Source organism: Symphalangus syndactylus, chromosome 5, assembly GCF_028878055.3.
Source record: "Symphalangus syndactylus isolate Jambi chromosome 5, NHGRI_mSymSyn1-v2.1_pri, whole genome shotgun sequence".
In the NCBI taxonomy this organism is placed as follows: domain Eukaryota; kingdom Metazoa; phylum Chordata; class Mammalia; order Primates; family Hylobatidae; genus Symphalangus; species Symphalangus syndactylus.
In genome coordinates, this window is record NC_072427.2 from 31,986,221 (window position 1) to 32,010,685 (window position 24,465).

General features: G+C 50.8%; 1 protein-coding gene and 3 long non-coding RNA genes across 4 annotated transcripts in view; 3 read left to right on the top strand and 1 right to left on the bottom strand.

Annotated features, from left to right (window-relative positions):
• LOXL1 (lysyl oxidase like 1) overlaps nt 1-9,029 on the bottom strand; it is a 25,886-nt gene extending 16,857 nt beyond the window's left edge. Inside the window, exon 1 of the mRNA XM_055277833.2 lies at nt 7,599-9,029. Within this exon, the coding sequence (XP_055133808.2) occupies nt 7,599-8,706 (1,108 nt within the window). The 5' untranslated portion in view covers nt 8,707-9,029. The remainder of the gene's footprint in view (nt 1-7,598) is intronic.
• Nucleotides 7,603-24,465, top strand: part of LOC129482282 (uncharacterized) — a 20,521-nt gene continuing 3,658 nt past the window's right edge. Inside the window, exon 1 of the long non-coding RNA XR_008657648.2 lies at nt 7,603-7,707. This is a non-coding gene — a long non-coding RNA (uncharacterized lncRNA). The remainder of the gene's footprint in view (nt 7,708-24,465) is intronic.
• Nucleotides 9,102-19,672, top strand: LOC134736777 (uncharacterized). Its single transcript, XR_010121023.1, has 2 exons — nt 9,102-9,250; nt 19,363-19,672. It is a non-coding gene; the product is annotated as an uncharacterized lncRNA (long non-coding RNA).
• Nucleotides 15,758-18,337, top strand: LOC134736778 (uncharacterized). Its single transcript, XR_010121024.1, has 2 exons — nt 15,758-15,836; nt 16,419-18,337. It is a non-coding gene; the product is annotated as an uncharacterized lncRNA (long non-coding RNA).

The following is a 24,465-nucleotide window of genomic DNA, read 5'->3' on the forward strand; positions in this document are numbered from 1 at the left end:
TCCTTGCCCTCTCAGGCCCTGCACAGTGACCTGAAATTTTCATATTTCTTACAAAACTTACTCTGCCTTCCCATCTCAGCTCAAGGCAATTGCATCCTTCCAGCCACACCAGCCATAAACTACTGTGTGATCCCTGGCACCTCTCTTTCTTTCATACCCCATATCCAACCCAGCAGGAAATCCCCTCAGCCCTATCTCGAGAACATACCCTAAAGCTGGCTTCCTCCATTGCTACCACTCTTCCTAGTCTCTGGAACAGCCTCCTCTCGGGTTTCCCTGGCTGACTCTCCACTGTCCACTCCTAGCACAGCAATCAGGGGCCCTGTTTAGCAGTCAGGGACCCATGTTTCTGCTCAGCTCAAACTCTGAGTAAAAGGGATGCACAGAAAATAAAAGGCAAACCCCTCACAATGGCCGACAAGCTCCCCATGGCCTGGACCCCATTACCTCTCTGACCTGTCCCCTGTTATACGTCCATTTCCACTCCACTCTGTTCTAACCACACTGGAGCACACCTGAAAACCCCAGGGAACTCCTGCCTCAGGGCCTTGCACTGGCTGTCTTCCTATCTGGAATGCTCTTCCTGCAGACAGCTGCACGGCTCACTCATATGCCTCAAGTCTTTGCTCAAATGTCACCTTCATGAGGCCTGACCACCTTTGCAACCTGCCCCTCTCCTACACTCCCGATCTTCCTTACCTATCTCTATTTTTCCACAGCACTTAGTACCTTCTATTTTTTTACGTATTTATTATGTTTATACATGAAAACAGAAGATCCACAAGGGCAAGAATTTTGTCTCTTTCTTTTCACGAATGAATACCCAGCTCTAGAACAGTGCCCAGCATACAGTAAGTTGCTCAATAAATATTTGTTAAATGACTATTTCCTCACAAGATGATATCTGCCCTATTTCCTCACGAAATGATATCTGCCTTCCGCAGCCAGGCAAGAGCCCTTGAGGGCAGGGGTGAGTGGTATTGTCTTTTGCCTGTACTCAGGTTCTGGTGCACGTCTCCCAGGTGCACAGCAGGTGCTGGGAGCTGGCAAAGACAGACGTGGACTTGGGCCACTCTGCACCCCAGATGTCTGTTTTCTCACTGCCAGGCTGAGACATCAGTGAGGCCAGGGAGGGGTCTGGGATGCCCCTGAAATTCGCCATGCCCAGCTCAGGGCCTAGTACCTGTATGCCCTTGGCAAGTGCGTGAGCCAATGCCCACACTCCATAAAAGGTCTGGTGGCACTGCCTGTGTGAGCACAGACTTCATTGTCAAGCAGGGTCTGGAATTGATTCCCAAAGTCCTTTCTTTTGCAAAAGGATTTGCTTTGGGTTTGGAAAACCTGTGGTTCCAGCTGGCCCACAAGCAGGGGGAAGGATGGGTTGTCTCCTGAGGTTTGGATGGCAAAAGGCCTCTGGGGCCTCGCTTTCCCATCCTGTATCTCTTCCTGCTTTGGCATTCTGACACCCCTCTTCCCATTTCCAAGTGGTACTGCAATGCCCGGTTTCTGGGTGCCCATCAGCAAGAGGGAGAGGGACCCAGACCCAACCCTCACCCTGTGATCATGAGTTCCGACAAAAAGAAGGCCCTTGGTCCAGCTGCCTGTGGAAATGAGGCGGCTAGGTCAGGGCCAGGGGAGGGGCAAGTCCAAACCTCTCTTTCCAGCATACCAACCCTGACTGCCCTTCTGCAGGAATGCTGGGCACAGCAATCGGAAGCAGGTGTGGGCCGCCTGGGCGGACCCCAGCTCCCTCCCTGCCCCTTTCCTATCCTGCCCATGTCAGCCACTGTCCTGGGAAGTCTTCCATGTGTTCCCAGCTTAGAAAGGAGGTAGAATGGACTCAGGAGCTACTAGGGAGCTACTGGAGAGGGGTACCCCTTCTGAGACCAGAGGACGCTGCAGTGGGGACCCCAAGGGTTAGGAGGAAGGAGAGAGGACAAAACGCCAGAGCTCCCAGGCCAAGTCTAGCAATAACCTGGTGCCTATAAAGGCACTAATGGCTCCCAACCCTGCCCTGCCACCATCCCCAGCAACTCTGTGGGGCCTGCAAACTTGAGGCGAAAACCTAAATTTTGTTTTTTTCAGGTGTTTACACCTCAGGGGAACAGTGAACACAGAGACAGGTGACACAGAATATAAAACACCCTTCCTTAAGAGACAGAACAGAGTGAGGCCGGGGCCCACTGGATTGGACAGTCAGCCTAGGTCTAAGCTTGGCCACTCATTAACCCTGAGACCTTAGGTGAGTTATTTAATTTCTCTGAGCCTCAGTTTCCTCATCTATAAAATAGAGATGATAATACTATTTATCTCACAAGGCTGTTGTGGGAATTAAATGAGAAAAATAAATGCTTAGCATAGTGTCTGTTCAATAAATACCAGATATTCGTATTCTTATTATTGAAAACAGGAGCTGTCTCTTCTTGCACGGATGGTCCAGTTTGAGACCAGGGGAGAGAGAAGGTGCCTTGCAAGTGGCTGATAAGAGAGGAGACAGGAAGTCTGCCTGGAATGAGGCTGCTTAGGACTCCACTTGTTTGTTCAGACACTGATGACTCTCAAAGGAGAAACAGGGAGGCAGGAGGAGGGCCCAGAACCCTCTGTTTCCACAGCTTGTCTGATCCGACACAGCTTTCTAAGCCTGAAGACTCTTTCTTTCTGAAGGAACAATCTGAGACAACTTCAAGGAAGGAAGGAGGGATGCTGATCTGTGATTCTGCCTCCAGGGCAAGTCGCTCAACCTCTCAGGGCCTCAGTTTCCTCATCTGCAAAATGGGGATAACAATCCCAGGGTTGTTACAAGGATTAAGTGATTCTAACTACAAAGCTGCAAGAACAGTGTCCGGCACTTAGTATGCACCATATGAGTGTTTGTTACACAAACGTTCTGGAATCTGCAATGACCATGACCAGGCTACACCCTAACCCTGCACTGGGGAGAGACTCTGCTTCCAAAGTCTTTCACACTCACTGTCCCATCTCACCCTGTCACAACCAGTGCCCAGAATCTGGCAGTCAAATATCTGTTGAATGAATGAATGACCAAATGAATGAGTGAATAAATGAGGTGTACAAGATAAGCAATAATATACAAAAATTTTTTTTAAATGCATGGTTGTTAAGAACTCAGGATAGAGAGTCACACAGACTCAAATCCTGGTTCCACTACTAAAAGTCAGCAAGTGAGCTTGTCGCCTTATCTGTAACATGGGACAAATAACACTACCTGGCTAGGACCTGGGAATTAAAGGAGATGATGTATAATGCACTCAGCAAATGCAAGCATAATTCTTCCTCTGGATGCAGATGGGGGAGGTGAGGACCCCAGAGGCAAAGCTGGCAGAGGGGTCCATGCTCACGTCCTGCTCTGCCCTGCCCACAGACTGAACATGGCATCCTCCTGGGTCATCTCACTGTGATGCAGAGAGCATAGGTTCAGTTTGAATTCAAGCTCGGCTGTACCCTTCTGTGCCACCTCCCTAGGCTTCAGTTTTCTCATCTACACTAGGAGGACCATAGTCTGCACCTCATTAGGAGGTTGTGAGGATGAATGAAACTGCGCATTGAAGTCACTAAGCCCAGAAGTGGTCTTCAGCAAATGGCCAAGTTGGTATTATTATCCCTGCCTCTGGGCTCTAACTCTGGAAGCTTCTTGGGTGAAGCCTGCCTTGGTCCTTCCCTGCATCTACTCCAAACTCTGCGGGGGAAGGTGAGTGACCTGGAGGGCACAGGTGGATAGGCAGCCTGTGGAAGTGGCCCAGGTGAGCTAGGGGCTCAGGCAGGAGAGGTGGTAGCAGGCAGCCAGGTCTGCTCTCAGGGACTGAGGGTCCAGACAGGTCTGGCCTCTTGGGTGCAGGAGGCTGGACAGAGAAGGGGGTACCCTAGAAACACCCTTGCATGTGTCTAGGGAGGTGTAACATCTAGGCCCACGAGCAGCATGGTCCCATGGGGGCTGTGGGGGCTTGAGAAAAGGAGGAAGAAAGGACAGGAAGGAGGTGCCTCTAGCTCTGGAGTGCTAGGCTGAGACACTAGATTTTGTCCTAAAGGCCCTGAGGAGCTACAGAATCTTCTTGAGCAAGAAATAACCTGGTCAGACTGCAGGGGTTTATCTGCCCCACATGTAGGACAGACTGGAGAGGGAGAGACTGGGAGCAAGGGACCAGGGAGGAGGCAGCTGCAGTTCTCTCCTGGCCTCTGATTGGCCATGTGAGGTCAGGGATAGAGGACACATGCCAGGCAAGGCTAGCACAGCCATCTGAGATGCCCTGGGAGGATGCCCAGGGCTGCCTGTTCCATGTTCCTTTCACAGGATTGCCAGAGCCGGTGAGTCAGGCGGGGGGTGGGAGGGTAAGGCCTTGGGAGGGGAGCTTTGGTCTTCTGGGGTTGCGGGGCTTCTTACGTGGCACTAAGACCCCCAGCTCAGACAAGCTGGAACTCCAGGGAGGCAGGAGCTGAGGCAAGGATCCCAGGAGAGGAGGGCCTGGTTGGTGCTAGAGGGAGAGGTCACATCGAGGGAGCCGACACAGTGCAGGGGACCCAGCTGGGCCTGGGAAGTGGCTGGCCACCCTCCAGGCCTCTCTTCAAGGATTTGCTACGAGAGCCAGGCAAAGTATGTGACCCTCTCCGGGCCTCTGTTTCCTGTAGTTTCTTTTCAGTTTCATGTTTCAGAGTTGGAGAGAATGGTACTGCAGGAAGCCTTGGGCAGTCTCAGTGCCCAGGGTGGGAAGGAAGAGGGCGCAGGTACCCGAGGAAGAAACTGGGCTCAGGACAGGCGCTTGGAAACCACCCACCCATGGAGGGAGGTGGGTGGTGCTCACATGTGCTTGGTGTTGTGAGGACACGTCCACGCCCACACACGCGCGCAGGCTGCCAGCGCCCAGCCTCAGACCCCTGGGTGTGTGGCCAGGAGGAATGAAGTCAGTCTCGGAGAATCTGCCTTGGGCTCCCACACCAGGCCTGGGGGTCTGATCTCAAGCACAAGGCTTGGCCTTCCCTGGGCTGGGATTTTCCACGGTCTGGCCTAGCAGGGTGGGGAGGGAGGAATCAATGATGGGAGAGACTACTGCTCCCTCTCTGGCTTCTTTGTGAGCCCTAAACTAGCCTGCAACCCCCTCCCCAGCAAAAAACACACTCCCACCCCACACCCTCAATGATTAGGGGAAGGGGCACCTGGATGGTGCTGATGACTATCCCTTGCAGCAATGCTTAGACATTGCTTCCTCTGAAAGTCTCCCTGAGCCCTAGCCCCTGACTGGGAGGGCCCTCCTCTGGGCTCACAAAGCCCCTGGCCCCACCAATGCTTGCCTAATCACAGCACTGAGATGCCACTCCTGGTAGACTGCCCCAGGGAAGGGCCTGGACTTGATGCATGTGAGCACACTCAGCTTGGCACCTAGGATGCTACCTTCAGGGGAGAAATGTTTTTGACCCAAAATGAACTGTGGGGCTCAGGGGTAGTGGCCAGAGGTCTGCTAAGCACCAAGCACTCCCACTTCAGACATGGCCTTGCCCTGTCCCATTCCCCTCTCAACCAACTGGCTTCCTTAAGAACTAACAGCCCAAAGACAGGCCCTAGAAAACCCACTGACTTGGTGCCCAGATGCCAAGTCCCAGGCATGCCTCTGCCAGTATTGTGGCATTTGAGGGCTCAGTTTTCTCTGCTCAGAGGTGGGGCCCATCAGGCTGAGCCTCATGCTGAGGTCTTGCATTCTAAGAAAAGCCACTGCAAAAGTTTAGCACCCTCTAGGTAAAACATCCTATCCTCCAAGGGGCCCTAGAGAAGCTGATGCATGGCTATAACGTGCCCTTCTGCAGGGATGCTGCAAGTAGCTGGTAAGGACCAGAGCAGGTGGATGCATCCTTCATCACACCACAGAAGGACCTGCCATCTGATTTTTCCTGAGCTCCTGCAGGTTCTTAAAGTGGGATTCAGCACACAACTCAAAAGCGACACCTCAGATGTGATAGAGTGGGTGTTCCCAGTGGAGACACTCCTCTCCCCTAGTCTTGGCCTCCAGCAGTACCCAGGGAGACAGGTACCCCATGAGCAGCAGCTCCTCACTGAGGTCAGCTTGGCTGGAGACAAGGCATCATCCCTCTGCCGACAGAGGCTAAGGAGGAGGCTGGGGCACTAGCACCTATACTCTGAGGCACTGGAGGGCTCAGTCAGCCCTTACTTGGTGGGCCAGGCACAGCAACCTCAATGGGGAGCATGGGAATTATGGGTAGAGGAAACTGACGACAGCTTGAAAGAAGCAAGGCAGGGTTGGACTGCATAAGTATCGGGGACTGAGTAGAAAAACTTGGCCCAAAAGCTGCCTGTATGGAGAGGGTAGCAGGGAGGGGGATTCTAAGACAGCAGAGAATGGCTGATGGCCGTCCAGCACTGGCCAGACCCACCAGTCAGCCCTTGTCACAGTAGCCCTGTCTGCTAACAGCATGTGTAGAAGCTGCCTCTCCACTGTGTCCTCATGTGCAGAGAGGGCTTGGGCCTTCCCAAGAGGAGGACGTATGTTCACCCCCTGAAAAGCCAGAGGGAGTCCTGTCCACAGCTGGGGCTCTCTGCCAGGGCCAGGACTAGGGTGAGGGGAATGAGGCCAGTGAGGTGTTTTTTTTTTTTGCTCGGGGTGCAAAATTTTAGGAGGTGCCAAAAAAACTCAGTAACGGAGATAAGTAATATTTAACACAATAGTTTTTAAAATAAAAATTAATGCAAAACTATCTGTAATGAACAAAATATCCAAATTTCAAATAAGGACAGGATCCGTGTTGCTGATTTTTCAGTTAGCCTCAAGTTCCAATATGGTTCGGCATACCACTATTACTGACTCTATTTAAAATTTGGATATTTCCTTTATCACAGGGTTTTTTTTTTTTGCATTAATTTTGACTTTAAAAAAATACATCTCAATATTACTCATCTCAACTACTGTGTTTTTTGGTAGCCCCTGAAATTCTGCACCAGGCCAGTGCCTGACTGGTCTCTCTTGCCCCAGCCTTGCAGACTCCCCCAAGGAAGTCCGGACTCCTGCCTGGAGCACACGCTCCCTTCTAACCTCCTGCGCACTCAGGCCAAGCTCACACATGCCCAGTGATGAGCAACCTGCCACACCTCCAGGGGCATCCCTTAAGGCCTTTCTGGCCCTGAAGACTCAGGTTTCTGATGCTCCTTGCCTCACCCTGTGAGCTGGCATAGGACATCTCTAAGGGGGGAAGGAGATGCCCTCATTGAAATGAGGGAGAAGGTGGATGAGGGGCTCCTTCCTTTTGTCCTCAGATGACCCAAGCCAAGTGCAGAAAGCGCGTCTCCTCCCAAAGCTCGGCTAGTCCCTCCACCAAAGCCAGGATCAGAGCCCACACCTGCCTGGCCAACCCCTGGCACTGATGATGCCTGGGTGCGGGTTAAGCTGGGAGGTGAGATGCCGGGGGTGGGAGGGCGGCTGTTGGCTGGGTCGGGGGAAGTAGGGAGGGGGCGCTGCTCCGTGCTTAGCAGCTCAGGGGAGGCCTCCGGGAAGTTCTGAGGAGGGGCCCGGGGCCCGGAGTAGTTTCCAGTGGCCAGGGGCACGCGCGGCCGGAGGGGCGTCGGGGGCGGTACTCACCGCGGCCGTTCTGGTTGGGCCGGTACACGCTGCCCACGCTGAGGCGGCCCTGCTGCGCGCCGTTCCGCTCCCCACCCGGCGGGGGCGTGTCGGAGCTGCGCACCGGCAGGTAGGGCGGCTCCAGCGCGCGCGGCGGCCCGTACGCCTCGGGCGGCGGGTTGGCGTAGGGCGGGTACCAGCCCAGGCGTGGGTCTCCACCGTAGGCTTGCGCCGCCTCGGGGCCGGGGTCAGGGTAGGCCTGCTCGAAGCCGGGGGTGCCCTCGCTGTACAGGCTGTGCGAGTAGCGGCGGTCCAGGCCGTCGGGGGGCGGCGGCGGCGGCGGCGGCGGCGCGTAGGGCCTCTCGGGGGCCGGGTAGAAGCCCTGCGGCGGGTACTCGGGCAGCTCTTCGCCGCCGCCGTACTCCTCGTAGCGCGCCCGGGGCTGGTAGGGGTAGATGACCCCCGCCGAGGCCACGGCCGCCGCCCCCGCGCCCATGCCGCCGCCCGCGGGCCGGTAGTACACGAAACCCTGGTCGTAGGTCCGCGACGCGGGGTCGTAGTTCTCGTACTGGCTGACGAAGGGCGCCTGCGGGTAGGGGAACTGCTGCGGGTAGGAGGGCGGCTGGCGGTAGGTGCTGGCGAAGGCCGAAGCCGAGACCGAGGAGGCGGAGCCCCCGTGCCGTTGCTGGGAGACAGAGGTGCGGGCCCGGGCCATGCCCATGCTGTCCCCAACCGCCACCTCGCGCCAGTTGTCGGGCACCTGGCCAAAGCCGAATGGGTGCCGCGCCTGGCCGCGCACGGTGTCGGAGCCCACGCGCCCCGGCAGGGGCAGGGACGGCGCCTGCCGACGCCGGGGGCTCCCGTGGCTGCGCCGCTGCTGGGCCTGGGGCGCGCCGGCCAGCAGCACCCGGGAACTACTCTCGGAGTGCTGAGGTCCGGCCGGCACGTACTCTGAACCCGAGTTGAGCAAGCTGTACACCTGCCCGTTGTTCTCCCACTGGATCAGCTGCCGCCAGCGGGCGGGGTCCGAGCCCTGCCGGGGCTGCCCCTGCTGCCCGTGCACCAGCACGCACAGGCAGGCGCCCCACACCAGGGCCCCCAGCTGCCGGCCGCCTCGGGCCAGAGCCATGGTGACCCCTCTGCAGAGGCCTGGTGGACAGAGAGGCTCTCAGGAGTGGCCCCCTGGGCGTGCTTCTCTTCCCACGGCCTCGAAGACAGGAAGGCTCCTTGCTTGCCCCAGCTCTAGCTTTGTCCATGCTGGCCTTGTCCCGAGCGGGACGGCTCCTCCGATGACAGCATTTCGAGGCCAAGGGGTCAGGGCAGGGCAGGGGCGGTGCCCAGGGCTGCACGGGGCTCTCCGCAGGGCACCGGGCGGGCAGGACCGCCTGTGGGCCTTACATGGCCAGCCCCGCACTGGCTGGCCGCTCGGCTGGCGCTTTCCCACTCTGAATGAATAAGCAACAGGCTGGGAGCGTCGGGAGGCTTCGGCCTCCTGGTCCGCCTGCTGGGGCCTCCTCCGCGGGGCCCTATGGCCCGCCGGCTTTTAGCTATGCGCCGGTCCCACAGCTGCAGTGCTCCCTCAGTCCCTGGAGTTCCCAGCCAAGCCACAGACCTGCCTCTGAGGAAAGGAATCGAGCAGGGAGTAGGAGGGGACCTCTGGGGACTCGGGCCTGGTAAGTGGGGCTCTGGCAGGCAGAACGGGGCTGGGGTGTCAGCACCACCCCGCCCATTCCTCTCTGCTTTGGACACAGCATCCCTGGTCTCCACCTTGCTCACTGGCTTCTCGTTTGGGCTGGAATGGGCCTCTGACTCTTGTCTGCTCTAGCCTCCTTCCCGTACTCCCGGGTTCTCCCTTTTGCTTGTTCCCTAAAGCCAGTGCTAATTAAGAGACACCCTCTTTGTATGTTCCTTCCACCATTATCCCACACCCTCAATAGGAAGAAAAAAAAAAAAAGACACACCCTCTGTTGGTGGGCCACCTCGGGGAGATGCTGAACAGGGACCACTCTCTAATTCCAGGCCCCAGGTGCACCGCAGCTCTTGGGCCTGCGTAGAGAGGCACTGAAGCTGCAGCTCTTCCCTCGTGGCACACCTCAGGGGCTTACTTTCCCAGTCTGAAGAGTGGGGTGTATCCCTGAGCTGAATAGCACTTGTGAGATCCTGGGAGAGATCAACTTCCCAGACATCACTTATGGTTTCTGTCCTACATCTCTTGGCTCTGCATAGCCTGGGAATAACTTGAGTGTACACGTGGATAAAATGAAACTGGGGGCTGTCTTTGATATGGGACAGGGGTCACTGTGAAGCAGAGAAGCCTGTAAGCATTGAACAACAGAAGGGGGTTCCGGAGAACTGGCCTGGTCCTGTTGCTGTGTGGCTCAGTCCCTTACTCTATCTGATCCAGCTGCCACAGCTTACCAATGGAAGATTAGGCCAGATGGCTCCTGAGAGTGCTTTGGGAGATTCTCTGTTCCTTCTGGGAATGGCAGGGATAGGAGGGGGTCCCAGAAGTTTGAACATTTTGGCATCCAAGAAATCAGACTCCAAATACTGCTCTTCCGGCCTCCCCTGGGCTGTCTTCTCCAACCATGTTCCTGGGAACTGAAGGGCAGAAATTGTCCTCTTGGGCTTATAAACAAGGCATGAAGGACCTGTCCTTAATTTGGCCCCTTATATTCTTATTTTGGAAATGCCTGGAGCCCACCTAGAGAGGAGGCAACTAGAGTGGACATTCTTCGGGAACTGTAGACCTCCCAACCCCATTCTTGCCAGGCAGCATTTGTTCACCCATTGCACTGTTCTTCAGGCCTGAGGCTTGGACTCCGGCCCATCTCTACCCTTTAAATGCCCCGAATCCAGCCCAGAGGTAGGGGGCTTCCAATACCTCCTGGCCAGCAACCTGTCAACACTGACACCTCAGCTCCCCAGCGTGGGGTTTCCATCTCAGAGTCTAGACAAGATTCCTCCAAAGAGCCACTAGTGTGACTGACACCAAGCAAGATGCTGAGGCAGGGCTCACTGAGGGCCGGGACCTGGAGGGTTAAGCCTTCCTTCCCTCCTGCTTGCCCCCTGCAGTGTTGGCCTCAGCTGCTTGGAATCCCTGGGGTCCTGTAGGGCCCTCCCGCCAGCCAGATGGGCAGCTGTGGCAGCAGAGGAGGGGGAGAAGTGGAAACAGGCCTCAGAGTACCCCTAGGCAGGCAGGGAAGGGAAGAGGAGTGGAGGGAGGGCAGAGGATGGCTGTGAGGAAGGGAACTCAGTTGCCCTAAAGTGAAGGCGGGAGCCCTCGCCTTGACTCAGACAGCAGGGCAGGGGCTACCTCAAGGCTTTGGGTGTGGGGGGATCAGGGCACAGGCCATTCCACTCAGCGGGCCTCAGAGCCAGCTCTTGGCGTGAAACCTTACCCGATGCTGGCTCCTGCTCCTCTCTCTTTTTTCTTAATAAGGTCGAATCAGAGTGAGTCAGAGGAGCCAAGTTTCCTGTTAGGCTCTATTTGAATAAACTCTGCTCTGAACATAGCTTGGGCCTCTGCACAGACTCCCCTGGCCAGGACTGTGCTCCTGCCAGCCATCCCTGCTGAGATGGAGACCTGGGGGTCCACACCATGACTTGAGCTAGGGACCTGTCCTGGCCCAGCCACTCCCCAGGGAAGCTTTTTAAGCTCTCAGAGCTTCAGAGTCCCGACTGTGACCTGGGGGTAATCATACCTTTCTTGTGGCATATTTGAGAGGATGGAATGAGAGGATTATGAAAAGTCCCCAGCACAGAGCCAGACATGTGGCCACTATTTTCCTTCTTTCTTCTTCACTTGTGAGAGAAGGGAGGGGTTTATCTCTTGGAGTTGACCCCCACTCCCACTTCCTCTGTCTTTCCTGTTTTTATCTGTCTTCAGCATCTTTCTCTGCCCAGGGTGAACCCTGTGCAGGGGGGCCACAGGTGGCCCCTCCACCAGAGCTGTCCTCTCCCTTCCTCTCTACTCCCTCCCTCTGACCTCATTCTGCTTGGGTTTAGGTCTTCTGCAGTGGCTGACAGGCCCAGCAGCTCTGTGAGCCCAGGGGAGCCTGCCTACCGTCACCTCTCCTCATGCTGGGCAAGGCCTTGCCTCGGTGGCTGGAGGTGTCCTGGCATCCTTAGGTTGAAACCTGCAGGGTGGGGTCCTAAAAGAGACCTGGGCAGGCTATGGAGGGTGCAGAGCTGGGGTCAAAGGAGGGCGTGGACTCGAAGGCTGAGCTGAGCCAGAGCTGTCTGGGGGGAAGGGCAGCTTCTCTCTCTGCCTGTCCCTGCAGGCCGGGATTCACACCCACATTTTTAAGACCCAGGCATGTGCTTGAGGCTTGTTGCCAGTTCCTGGCACTAGGAACCGGTGTCAAGGCACCCTCGGAGGGGTGGTGATAGAAGGATGAAAGAGCCTGTTGATTGTGCATGACTTTATTAAGCCCCTACCGAGTGCTCAGCTCTGTGTTGCTGGGACTCCCACGGAGCAGCCAGGGTCCTGTGACTCTGTCATGGAAGGCTGAGTTCTGGAAAGTCCATGGGGGAGCCAGGAAGCAGCAGGCCTGACCAGCAGCGAGTCTGGGGAGCAGAGAGGGGTCAGGAGCTGTGGGATTCCTCACTTGCTTTGCAGAGGGAAGTACTAGGAGGCCCATGGTGGGTCGGAATTTTCTGTGATAGTGGGGAAGCCATGAGGGAAGGCCCCGTAGCACCCAAACCCTCCATCTTCCAGGCTGCGCCGTACATGGGTTTGGGGCAGCACTGGGAATCCAAGACCCAACCCAGGCAGCTGCTGCCTCTGGAAAGCGGACTGGAGGAAGTGCTGAGTGAGGAGGCTGGGTGAGCTGGCACAGAAAGCGCTGACTCTGCAGGGAGAGGACCACCGAGTGACCACTGCCAGCTGGGCCCCGTGCCTACCCCTCCCCCGCAGCCACATCTGGCGCAACGGTGGGGCGGGGGACCCAGTCCCCAGGGCCGAGGTAGCCGAGGAGGGGGCCTGAGGAGGGGGCCAGAGCCGTGGGTTTGGAAGTGTTTCTTCAGGGCTGGAACTCCACTCCGGAAGTGGGGGAGGTGAGGTCAGAGCCTTTTCGAGGGACTAATGGGGTTGGGGGTGGAAGGAACCCACCCTTCTCTAGGACCCAGGGGAATTCTGTGGCTCTGGCTACTTCCCAGTCGTTTTTTCTCCCAGCTCTCTGGGTCCCCTCCCCCACGGCTCCCAGGGAATTTGGAAATAACCAAGCTGATAACAGTACTCTGGGCATTCAGGTTGGGCTCTGTGGAGGCGGGAAGCCCCCTCAGCCCCTTAGAGCTTCTCCCCTCTCTGACTTTCACCCCTCCCCAGAGTCTGGGGCAACAGGCTCCTGTCTCTACCTCCACCTTCAGCCCCAACCCCTACCCAACCGGGGGTGGGGGGGGGGGTGCCCTGAGCCCAGAGCCAGTGGAGACAGGGGCCAATCGTTATTGCAGGAATGAGGACCAACTGGGGAGAGAGATCTCCCAGGGACCTGCCTTGGCGGGGGGATTCTGCGTAGTTGTCTGGGGCCTTCTGGGTGGGAGGGCCCTGAGCTGGCATGCCGTGGGGTTAAGAGGGCAACTGTCCCCTGCCCGAGGGAGAGAACTGGCAAAACCAAGCAGGGTGCCAGGCCCTTGGGACACAGCTCAGCAGAGACCTGCAAATCTAGGAGGGAAACTAAGGCAGGAACCCCTGGTTCTCTCTACTAACATCCTGACAAGGTTAAGGGAGGGCTTGCGCGCTCTCTCTCTCTCCTTTTCTTTTTGTCTGTATATTTAACTTTCACTGGGATCTCTCTGGGTTTCTCTAGCTTTTTCTTTGTTTGTTTTTGTTTTTTTAAAAAAGCGTAGTCTTGCTATGTTCCCCAGGCTGGAGTGCAGTGGATTCACAGCAGCCTTGAAATCCTGGGCTCAAGCCATCCTCCTGCCTCAGCCTCTGGGACTACAGGTGCACATGACCATGACTGGCTTTCTATAGCTTTTAAATTTTCTGCAGTAACCTCCCTCCATCTTATTCGTTCATTTTCTGTCTGTGGCCAAGTCTGTGACTTGCAGCCTCCGTCTGTCTCCATCTGTTTCTGTTCTTCCTCAACTCTCTTTCACACTCACTCCCGTCATCTCTATCTGCTGATGCTTCTCCCAATAAATGATTCCTTCATTCATCCACTCTCTCACTCTCTCAGCATGTTCCCTGGGTATCTGTGGAATACCAGGCCCTGTGCTGACTGCAGTCATCACAGAGAGCAGCCAGACCTGCCAAGTCTCCAGTGGGTGCCCAGGCTGGTGGGGGTGTCATGAGTGTGTCCTGGGTGGAGGTGAAGACATGGCACTGACTCTCTGTGCCCTTTGGGAGACATTTCTATTTCAGTCTCCATGTCTGTCTGTCTGTCCGCCCATTTACCCATCCATCTCTGTCTGTCAGTGACTCTGTCCTTGGTTCGCCTTCATGAGGTGGCTTTTTTTCTGCTTTCTCAGACCTCATGCAGTTTACTCATTTCCCCCTGGTGGGGGTTGGTAGTGGAGCTGGAGAAGGGGAGGTGGTGATGGAAGTGACAGAGGTATTCCAACCAGAGGGGCTCCATCTTGAATGGGGACTGGGTAAAATGAGCCTGAGACTTGCTGGGCTGCATTCCCGGGAGGCTAGGCCTTGGTAGTCACAGGATGAGACAGGAGGCCCAAGATACAGGTCACAAGCACTCCACTGATAAAACAGAATGCAATTAAAAAAAAAAAGCCAGCTGGCCAGGCATGGTGGCTCATACCTGTAATCCAGCACTGTGGGAGGCCGAGACAGGCAGATCACCTGAGGTCAGGAGTTCAAGACCAGCCTGGCCATGGTAAAACCCTGTCTCTACTTGAAATACAAAAAATTAGCCAGGCGTGGTGGTGTGCACCTATAATCCCAGCTACTCGGGAGGCTGAGGCAGGAGAATCACTTGAACCCAGGAGGCGGAGGTTGCAGTGAGCCAAGATCGTGTCATTGCACTCCAGCCTGGGCAACAAGAGTGAAACTCTGTCTCAAAAAAAAAAAAAAAAAAAAAAAGCCAGCCCAAACCAAGATGGTGGTGATCATTACCTCTGGCTGTCCTCACTCCCCATTGTACGCTATTATAACATATTAGCATGCTAAAAGACACTCCCACCAGTGCATGACAGTTTACAAACGCCATGACAACATCCGGAAGTTACCCTATATGAGCTAAAAGGAAGGGGAACTCTCAGTTCTGGGAACTCCCTACCTCTTGCCCAGAAAACTCATGAATAATCCACCCCTTCTTTAATATATAATCAAAAGATAATCACAGATGACTGCTAACCAGCAGCCATCGGGACTGTTCTGCTTACGGAGTCGCCATTCATTTATTCCTTCACTTTCTTAATAAACTTGCTTTCACTTTACTCTGTGGACTTGCCCCATATTCTTTCTTGTGTGAGATCTAAGAAGCCTCTCTTGGGGCCTGGATCGGGACCCCTTTCCTGTAACAGAAGGAGCGGGCCCTTGGGGCCAGTGGAGACTAGTTTTGCCCAGCTGGGGTCTGGAAAGGAAAGGGCCACAGGGTGATGAAAGATGAGATATCAGCAATCTCTCCCTCAAGTTTTTTTGTAATACAATTTTTAATCTCAGATTACAAAAGAAATAGGTCAATTATAGGAAATTTAGAATACAGAGTAAAAGAGAAAAAGTAATTCATTCTGTAACCTAGAGAAAAACCATTGTTTTAAGCTCCACCCCCCCCCACTCATTTATAAAAACAATTAGGATCATAGTGCCTCTGTCATTTTACAAGCTGCTTTGTTTGTGTAATAACAGTTGAACATTTCCTTGTCTCAAGGTAAGTAACTGCTCTTTTTTTTTTTTTTTTTTTGAGACAGAGTCTTGCTCTGTCGCCCAGACTGGAGTGCAGTGGCGTGATCTCCGCTCACCGCAAGCTCCGCCTCCTGGGTTCACGCCATTCTCCTGCCTCAGCCTCCCAAGTAGCTGGGACTACAGGCGCCTGCCACCGCGCCCGGCTAATTTTTGTATTTTTAGTAGAGATGGGGTTTCACCATGTTAGCCAGGATGATCTTGATCTCCTGACCTCGTGATCCACCCGCCTCGGCCTCCCAAAGTGCTGGGATTACAGGCGTGAGCTACCGCGCCTGGCTGGTAACTGCGCTTTCAATGTTCATATTGATCACAGGAGCTCCTGCCTGCCTAGATGAAGAGGAGGTCAAGACTTTGTCCCCCACTCCCCAAGATACCCCGTCTGTTCTGGAGCGGTGGGTCCCTCCCCTGTTAGGACCTTGTCTCCCTCAGGACTGGACCTGGATCCTGGGCCTGCAGTCAGATTGCCAGTTTCACTTAGAGGTGGAAATGTCAACCCACTGGTTGGAATGGGAAGGTGGGGTGTGGGGTCGGGGAGTACCTTCATTTCTATCTGCCCAGGAGGCCAGCCACTTCCTACATAGCATTTCCTTCCTGCAGCATGGGAAGGACCAGGCTTTCTCAGACCACAGAATCTTGAGAGCCATTTCCCCGTGGAGCAAGTGGTGGCTACCAGCCTTGGGTCTACATAACTAGGGCCTCATCCCTGACTCAAGAATCCTGCTCCACAGCCTTCTCGTGTCCCTGTAGGAGGAGAAACACCTGGCAACTTAAATTTTTAAAAATAACTTTTTTTTTTCTTTTTTTTGAGACAGAGTCTCGCTGTGTCTCCCAGGCTGGAGTGCAGTGGCGCGATCTCGGCTCACTGCAAGCTCCGCCTCACGGGTTCATGCCATTCTCCTGCCTCAGCCTCACCAGTAGCTGGGACTACAGGCACCCGCCATCACGCACAGCTAATTTTTTTTGTATTTTTTTAGGTGAGATGGGATTTCACTGTGTTAGCCAGGATGGTCTCGATCACCTGACCTCGTGATCTGCCCACCTTGGCCTCCCGAAGTGCTGGGATTACAGGCGTGAGCGACCGTGCCCAGCCAAAAATAACTTTTAAAAACATGAGCATAGCATACGCACACACAAAAGTCCACACATCCTAAGTGTACCACTTGATGGATGATCCCAACGTGAGCACACCTCTGGATTACCACCTGGATCAAGAAATAGGACATCACAGCAGCTGGCAGCCTCCAACGAGAAGCTCCAGAAAGTTCTGCCTGTCTCAGCACCTGGCTGGATCGGAAACGAGTTTTCTTTAACCAGATTTTTAATGACTGACTTATGTGGACAAATCATAACTGAATGAATCACCTCCTTTGTTGATTTTTTTGGGTACTTTATTTGCTATTATAAATGATGCTGTAATAAGCACCCTTGAAGAAATCTTCATGTCTGCCTCTGCTGTGTAGCAGGTCACAGTGCCTGGGTTTGGTTCTAGCCCTCATTTGTGAGCTGTGTGACTCACCATGCCTTTTTTCTTTCTGTAAGACGGGAATAATGGTAAGAATTTAAAAGGGGGTAATATGGAGCGCGTTTAGTTCAGAGCCCGGTGCATAGAAGCACTCAATAAATATCGGCAATTATTAGACCTTTAGATTAATTTATTAGAAGTTGGATTTCTGGTGAAAGGGTTTGAGTGTTTTTAAGGCTTTGGCACAGAATACCCAGCTGGTCGCAGAAAGGTGGTTCCCATTTACCTGCCCGAAGTGCCTTCACCCTTACTGATACTGGGTGCTGTTTTCTAAAAGAACATTAAAAATTGGATAGGTTAAAAAGAGGTGAATACATTTTTTTAGTTGCATTTTTTTGGTTACCCGTGAGAGTGAACATGTTGCCTTGTGTTTGCTGACCTCCTAAATGGTGTATTTACTCCTACCTTTGTACCCTAAAAGTCTGCTCTCAGGACGGTAGCCAGAATGATCCTTTTGAGACATAAGTCAAAATTTCACTCTTCTGCTTAAAGCTCTGCAGTGGTTCTCAGGTTAAAAGCCAAAGTCCTGTTCAAGGCCTCCAGAGTCCTCACCACTTGGTCCTTTGCTCTTTCTGTTCTAGCCAACTTGGCCTTCTCCTGCCCCTCCGCCGCACCATGGCAATTTCCCCTGCTCTGTGTGGTCAACTCCCTGAATCTGTTCAAAGCTTTGCTCAAATGTCTCCTTCCTGATGAGACCTCCCTAGCCCCTGAGCTCCCCATGCCTCACTCCTGATCGCCTTACTTAACTCTTCTTTTTTTTTTTTTTTTTGCCAATAGTACTTATCACCGTCTAAAATACTTCATAATTTACTTGTTTATTGTTTACCTCTCTCCAGTAGAATATAAGCTCCTTGGGGCAGGGACCTTTGTCCTTTGTCTTGTTCACTGCCGTGTCCCATGTGTAAACTTGTCTGGCACAGAAGAGGTGCTCGATAAATATTTGTTGAGTGAATGAATGATAAATTTTCTGTTCATATTCTTTGACTATTTTCTATTGTAATGTTCATCTTTTTAGTATTGGTTTATAAGATGTATATTTAGCACCTCTTCATATATCACTCTTTGCCACATATTAGGCAACTAATTTGTCATTTCCATCAATTTTTAAAATACTCTCTTGATGCTTCATTTTTAAGCTGTCAGATTATTAATCTTTTCTTTATGGTCTTGGACTTTATTGTTGCATAACTGCTGCCTTCACCAGGAACATATAAATTTTCAATTAAATGTTCTTCTGAGATTTTATGATTTCACTTTTTTATATTAAACTCTGTATTTTATCTTCATGTGTGGTGAGAGGTAAGAACATAACTTTAAAGCAAATTAACCAACTATCCCCAAATGAATTATAAACAAATTAATCATTTTCCAGTGATCTGAAAGGCCATTTTATCATACACTAAATATTTTTGTGTGTTTGACTGAGTTTACCATTCTGTTCCGTTGGCCTATCACATCATTCTTACATTGGTATTTATTGCCCCATTTTAATGAATGTAACTTTTTAATAAGGGTTAATGACTGAGAATACAAGCCCCATTGTTTCATTTTATTATTTTTATTATTATTTTTTTGAGACAGGGTCTCACTCTGTCGCCCAGGCTGGAGTATAGTAGCACTATCTCGGCTCATTGCAACCTCCGCCTCCCTGGTTCAAGTGATTCTCCCACCTCAACCTCCGCAGTAGCTGGGAGTACAGATGCGTGCCACCACACCCAGCTAGTTCTTGTATTTTTAGGAGAGACAGCGTTTCACCATGTCGGCCAGGCTGATCTTGAACTCCTGGCCTCAAGTGATTCACGGCCTCGGCCTCCCAAAGTGCTAGGATTACAAGCGTGACTCACCACGTCCGGCCCATTTTTTTCTTTTGAGGTGTTCTTTGTGGTCATTCATATATTCTTTAAGATAAATTCTGAACTTTTTTTTTTCTGCCAAGATAAACCAGAAAACAAATCCCACTGGACATTGCAATTGGATTAGTTTTGTAGATTAATTTAGTGATAATCAACTTCTTTGCACCACTGAGTGCTTCTATCCGGGAACATGGCATATCTTTCTATTATTAAGGTCTTTTTTATTATAGGTCTTTAGGGAAGCTTTATTTTATAGATGAATGTAGTGTGTTTGGTGCTTATTTTCATAAAATAAAGCAATGACATCTGTGGCAGGCAGCTTCTGAAATGGCTCCCAATGATCCTTACCTTCTGGTAGTCACCCCCTTGTAGAATCCCTTTCCTTTGTATGTGGGCTGGATCTAGTGACTTGCTTCTCATAAATAGAATATGGCAAAAAATGATGGGTTGTTGCTTTTGAGATTAGGTTATAAGAGGCGAATTTCTGTTTTGCTGTAATTTTGTCTCTCTAACCCTCTTGCTTTCCTGTGCTCATGAAACCAGCTGCTGTGTTGTGAGCCACCTTATGGAAAACCCATGTGGCACAGAACCAAGGGTGGTGGCTGGCCAACAGCGAGCCAGGAGCTGAGGCCCACAGTCCAACAACTGGTGAGGAACCACACGCTGCCAGTAGCCATGTGAGAGAACTTAGAAGCAAATCCTTCCCCAGCTGAGCCTTCAGATGACACCAGAGCCTTGGCTGACCCCTTAATTTTACCCTTGTAAGAGACTTTGAGCCAGAAGACTTGGCTAAACCACACCTGGATTCCTGACCCACAGAAACTTGAGATAATAAATGTGTTGTTTTAAGTCACTCAGTTTTGGGGTAATTTGTTACATAGCAGAGATGACTAATATAGCCCCCCTTTTTTGCATCATGTTTTCTAACAGTTTATTAGGAAATGAAAATTTATTTTAGGCTGGGTGCAGTGGCTCACACCTGTAATCCCAGCACTTTGAAAGGCCGAGGTGGGTGGATCGCCTGAGCTCAGGAGTTCAAGAACAGCCTGGGCAACATGGCAAAACCCTGTCTCTACTAAAAATACAAAAATTAGCTGGGTATGGTAGCGTGAGCACCTGTAGTCCTAGCTACTTGGGAGGCTTAGGTGGAAGGATCGCTTGAGCCCAGGAGGCAGAGATTGTAGTGAGCCAAGATCACCCCCATTGCACTCCAGCCTAGGTGACAGAGCAAGACTTTGTCTCAAAAAAAGAAAAGAAAAGAAAAAGTTATTTTATAACTAGCCACTTTACTAAATTCTTCTATTTTGATAATTTTGTATTTTCTCAGTTTTTTTATGGGAAGACAATCATATTTGCAAATAATTGTAATTTGTTTCCCTCTTTTATTTTTTCTATCTAATTGCATTAGCTAGGATCTTTAGAATAATGTTAAATAACAAGATATTAGAACTCTTTGTCTTGTTCTCAGACTTGATGGAATGCTACTTGTATTTTACGCTTTTGGTTTTGGCTGTTGGTTTGGGATTTATTATTTTTTATCATGTGAGATAAGTATACTTTGATTTCCCGTTTACTTGAGCTTTTAAAAAGAAAATCAGGAATGGATGTCGCAATTTACCAAACATCTATTCAGTATGTAAAATGATCTTTTTCTCCTTTGACCTATTGCTGTGGTAAATCAGTTCACTGCCATTCTAATATAGAATTATCCATGCATTCCAGGAATGTTTGCTCATGGTGTATTCTTTTAATACACTGTTGACATACATTGGACTTATCTGATTAAATTTTCATTAGGACTCTACATTTGTATAAATGAGGCAGGTGTATGACTCATTCATTCTGTCTCTCTTTGTGCCACTTGTCAGGTTTTAGTATCAGGGTTATTCTGGCTTTACAAAAAGAATTGAGAAGGGTTTGAGTTAAGGTCCTGGCAAGAAACACTCACCCAAGATGGTTTAACAAAAGAGACTTTAATGAAGGGACTTCTTATAGAAATGTGGATAAGGGGACTGGGTGCGGTGGCCCATGCCTGTAATTCCAGCACTTTGGAAGGCCAAGGTGGGTGGAAAACTTGAGGTCAGGAGTTCGAGACCATCCTGGCCAACATGGAGAAACCCTGTCTCTACTAAAAATACAAAAATTAGCCAGGTGTGGTGGCACATGCCTGTAGTCCCAACTACTCGGGAGGCTGAGGCAAGAAAATCACTTGAACCCAGGAGGCGGAGGTTGCAGTGAGCCAAGATTGTGCCGCTGCACTCCAGCCTGGGTGACAGAGTGAGACTCTGTCTCAAAAAAAAAAAAAAAAAAAAAAGGGAGATGTGGATAAGGTTAAGGGAACAAAAAAGGCATGGTGAGGTACCCAGAGACTAGACATTATGGTGAGTGTTACTGTCCTTAGGGCTTCAGGGACGATGGGAGGAACCAGTGTGACCAGAGCCCAGGGAGAGCTGGAACCTTGGAGAAGAGTGCAGGCAAGAGCTGAGCTTGTGGAGGAACAAAGGCCCCGCCAGAGAGAGGGCACGAAAAGAGGCAGGACACAGATGAGATACACCAGCTCTTCTCACCTCCTGCCTTCCACACTCCTACCCATACCCTCCATTGTCAGACTCAGCAAGGAGCTGGAGGACAAGGGATCCTGGGTGATGAATGCAGTTTGTGAGGCTTAGGGCTGGGCAGGGAAGGAAGTGGCTGTGGTGTGATTTCTGCTTCCTGACTGATACATGCATAACCATGTGTTTAACATGTTTTTAGTATTCACTTCCAGAGCTTTTATACAATTTCTGTGTGTTGATTTTTTTTTTTTTTTTTTGAGACAGGGTCTTACTCTCTTGCCCAGGCTGGAGTGCAGTGACATGATCACAGCTCACTGCAGCCTCGACCTCCGTGGCTAAATCGATCTCCCCACCTCCTGAGTAGCTGGGACTAAAGGCTTATGCCACCATGCCTGGCTAATGTTTTATTTTTTATTTTTTGTAGAGATGGGATTTTGCCATGTTGCCCAGCCTGGATTTTTTTTTTTTTTTTTTTTTTTAATTTAGAGAGTTTATTTGGGCCAAGGTTGAGAATTGCAGCCCAGGACTTGCTTTTTCACTTACTATTATTTTACTTATTTTGACTCTTGCTGGCTTGGAAAGAGTGCATCTCTAAGTACCTTTTTCCCCGTGAAAAGTAGAGCCATACATGGCATGTGTCCTAAGTTCTGGCATGTAGGAAAGTCTTTTTCTGTTGTCTTCATGCATGAATGCACCAGGCAAATTGTTAAAATGTAAGGTCACAACTGATCTCTCAAAATTCTATAGAAGAGTGGTTCCCAAAGTATGTTCTATTGAACACCAGTCTTACCACATAGTCTATGGCAAAGGATTTCATAGTCAAATTTGGAAAACTGCGCTTGCTAATATTGCCAGTTTAATAACATGCATGAACACGTTAAAAGCCCTGAGAAAGCCTCAGCATAGGGTTTTATCTTGTTTTGTTTAATTCAGCATTTCCCAAGCTTATTTTATGACAGAAACATTTTTCCCCAGTATAAATAGTTAACAAAATTCCATGGACTCTCTCTTCCAATTATACACTTTAAGAAATGTTGGGCTGGGTGTCGTGGCTCACACCTGTAACCCCAGTACTTTGGGAGACCAAGGTGTGAGGGTCACTTGAGCCCAGGAGTTCAAGACCAGCCTAGGAAACATAGTGAGACCCCCATATCTACAAAAATCAAAAAAGTTACCTGGGCATAGTGATACATGGCTGTAGTCCCAAGCTACTTGGGAGGCTGAGGCGGGAGGATCACTTGAGCCCAGGAGGTTGAGGTTGCAGTGAGCTGTGATCGCACCACTGCACTCCAGCCTGGGCAACAAAGTGAGACCTTGTCTCAGCAACAACAACAACAACAAAAATAAATGTTGTAGATATTTCTCCATATTTCTTTCTGCATGGGTGCTGATAGAATTCTTTCTTTACCCTTGCAATTCAGAAATTCGACATGGCATTTCTAAGTGTTCATTTATTTTTATTAATTTGACTTAAGGAGGAATCTTTTAAATGTATAAGCTCAGGCTTCTCATCAGCTCAGGAACATCTTTCTCCTGTGATTCTTGCTTTTATTTCATTTGTTTAGTGTCTTCTGTAAGCCCGGATACCTATCATGTTCTCTCTTTGTTTTTTATCCTGTTGTGCTTTTCCTCTGCAGTTTCAGAGAACTTCTATCTGTCCTTCACATTTACAGATTCCATTTTCTGTAGTTCCAATTCTGTTCTTTACCATCTTGATGGAAATTAAAATTCTGCTGCATTTTTAGTTTCTTTGCAGTCTTTCCTTCTCTCCTCTGGTTTGTTTTTGATTTCCACCTGCCTCTCAGCCAGCAGCCTTCTCATTTCATTCTTTCCATCTTATTTTTCAACTCTCATTTCTTAGAGTGCGCACTTTAATTAAATGAATTGAGTACAGAGCAGATGTGGTCTGCAAGTTATTTATGTTTATGTGATAAATCTTTTCAAAGGAATTACTTTTCTCTGCCCTTTTAGGGCCACATTCTCTTCCTTGCCTCATGCAGAGTCTTTTCAAAGGCTCTGTGTATTTCCAAGTATATGTGTGTGCATGTGGGTTTGTGTGTGGGGGTGTGTGTTTGCTTTTCTCTGTACTCCTACTTTAAAGATGAGTGTTTTAAACTTTTTAAAATTTTATTTATTATTTATTTATTTATTTAGAGACTGGGTCCCACTATATTGCCTGGGCTGGCCTCAGACTCTTGAACCCAAGTGATCCTCTGGTCTCAGCCTCCCAAGCAGCTGGACTTATAGGCAGGCACTACCACACCGAGCTAAAAGTGAGTGTTTTATAAAATCTTAGTATTTTCCCCCAAACAAGGAGAAGGAAATGGATTCTCTTTAGGTCACCCTTTGCCTGGATGTTGCTCCAATTGTCCTGTCATATTTTAGGACTGGTTAATGCAATTTCACATCACCAGTTGGCTATGAACACAAACCGTCTGTGACATGTCTCCCCACTCGTCACCAGAGGCACCAGCCAGTAGTCGAGCTGGCTTCAGGTTTGTGTGTGTGTGTTTGTGTGCAAGTGTCCCGTTCTTTCCCCACTCTAGGTAGAGCGTCCAAGGGCCATTACCAGCTCAGGGATCTAGCTGGGACAAATGTGTGGGAGTTGGCTGGGGCCAGGCCCAGCAGGGAACCTTGCATCCTCTGCACCAAGGGCCAGCTCTATTTGCCCAGTGTCCAGGGTTTCCAGGCTGTTCCTGTAGGTATTCAACATAGCTATGATAAGACTTCTGCCCACACTAACAGGAAAGGAGGAACATGGTATTAGAGAGAACCTGATTGAGGGAGGAACTCCTCCCACCCCACCCAGCTCAGTTATCTACTTGACATGGCAACCACATACCCCCACCCCAGCCCACCTCCCAGTCAGCTCCTTCCCAAGGCAGTTGATAGTATGGAAAGGGCTTTCCAAAGATGCCCTGCAAGCCCCATGTCCTACCATCTGCCCTAATTTAGGGTCAGTACATTCTGCCAGGACCTCATCTACTTCTCACAGTATAGTTTTGCTTTCTCAAGAATTGGAGTTGTGAATCAGCCCTTGAGGTCTTCCTTTAGTCTGTATCTTGCACACTTTACAGCAATCCCCAGCTTT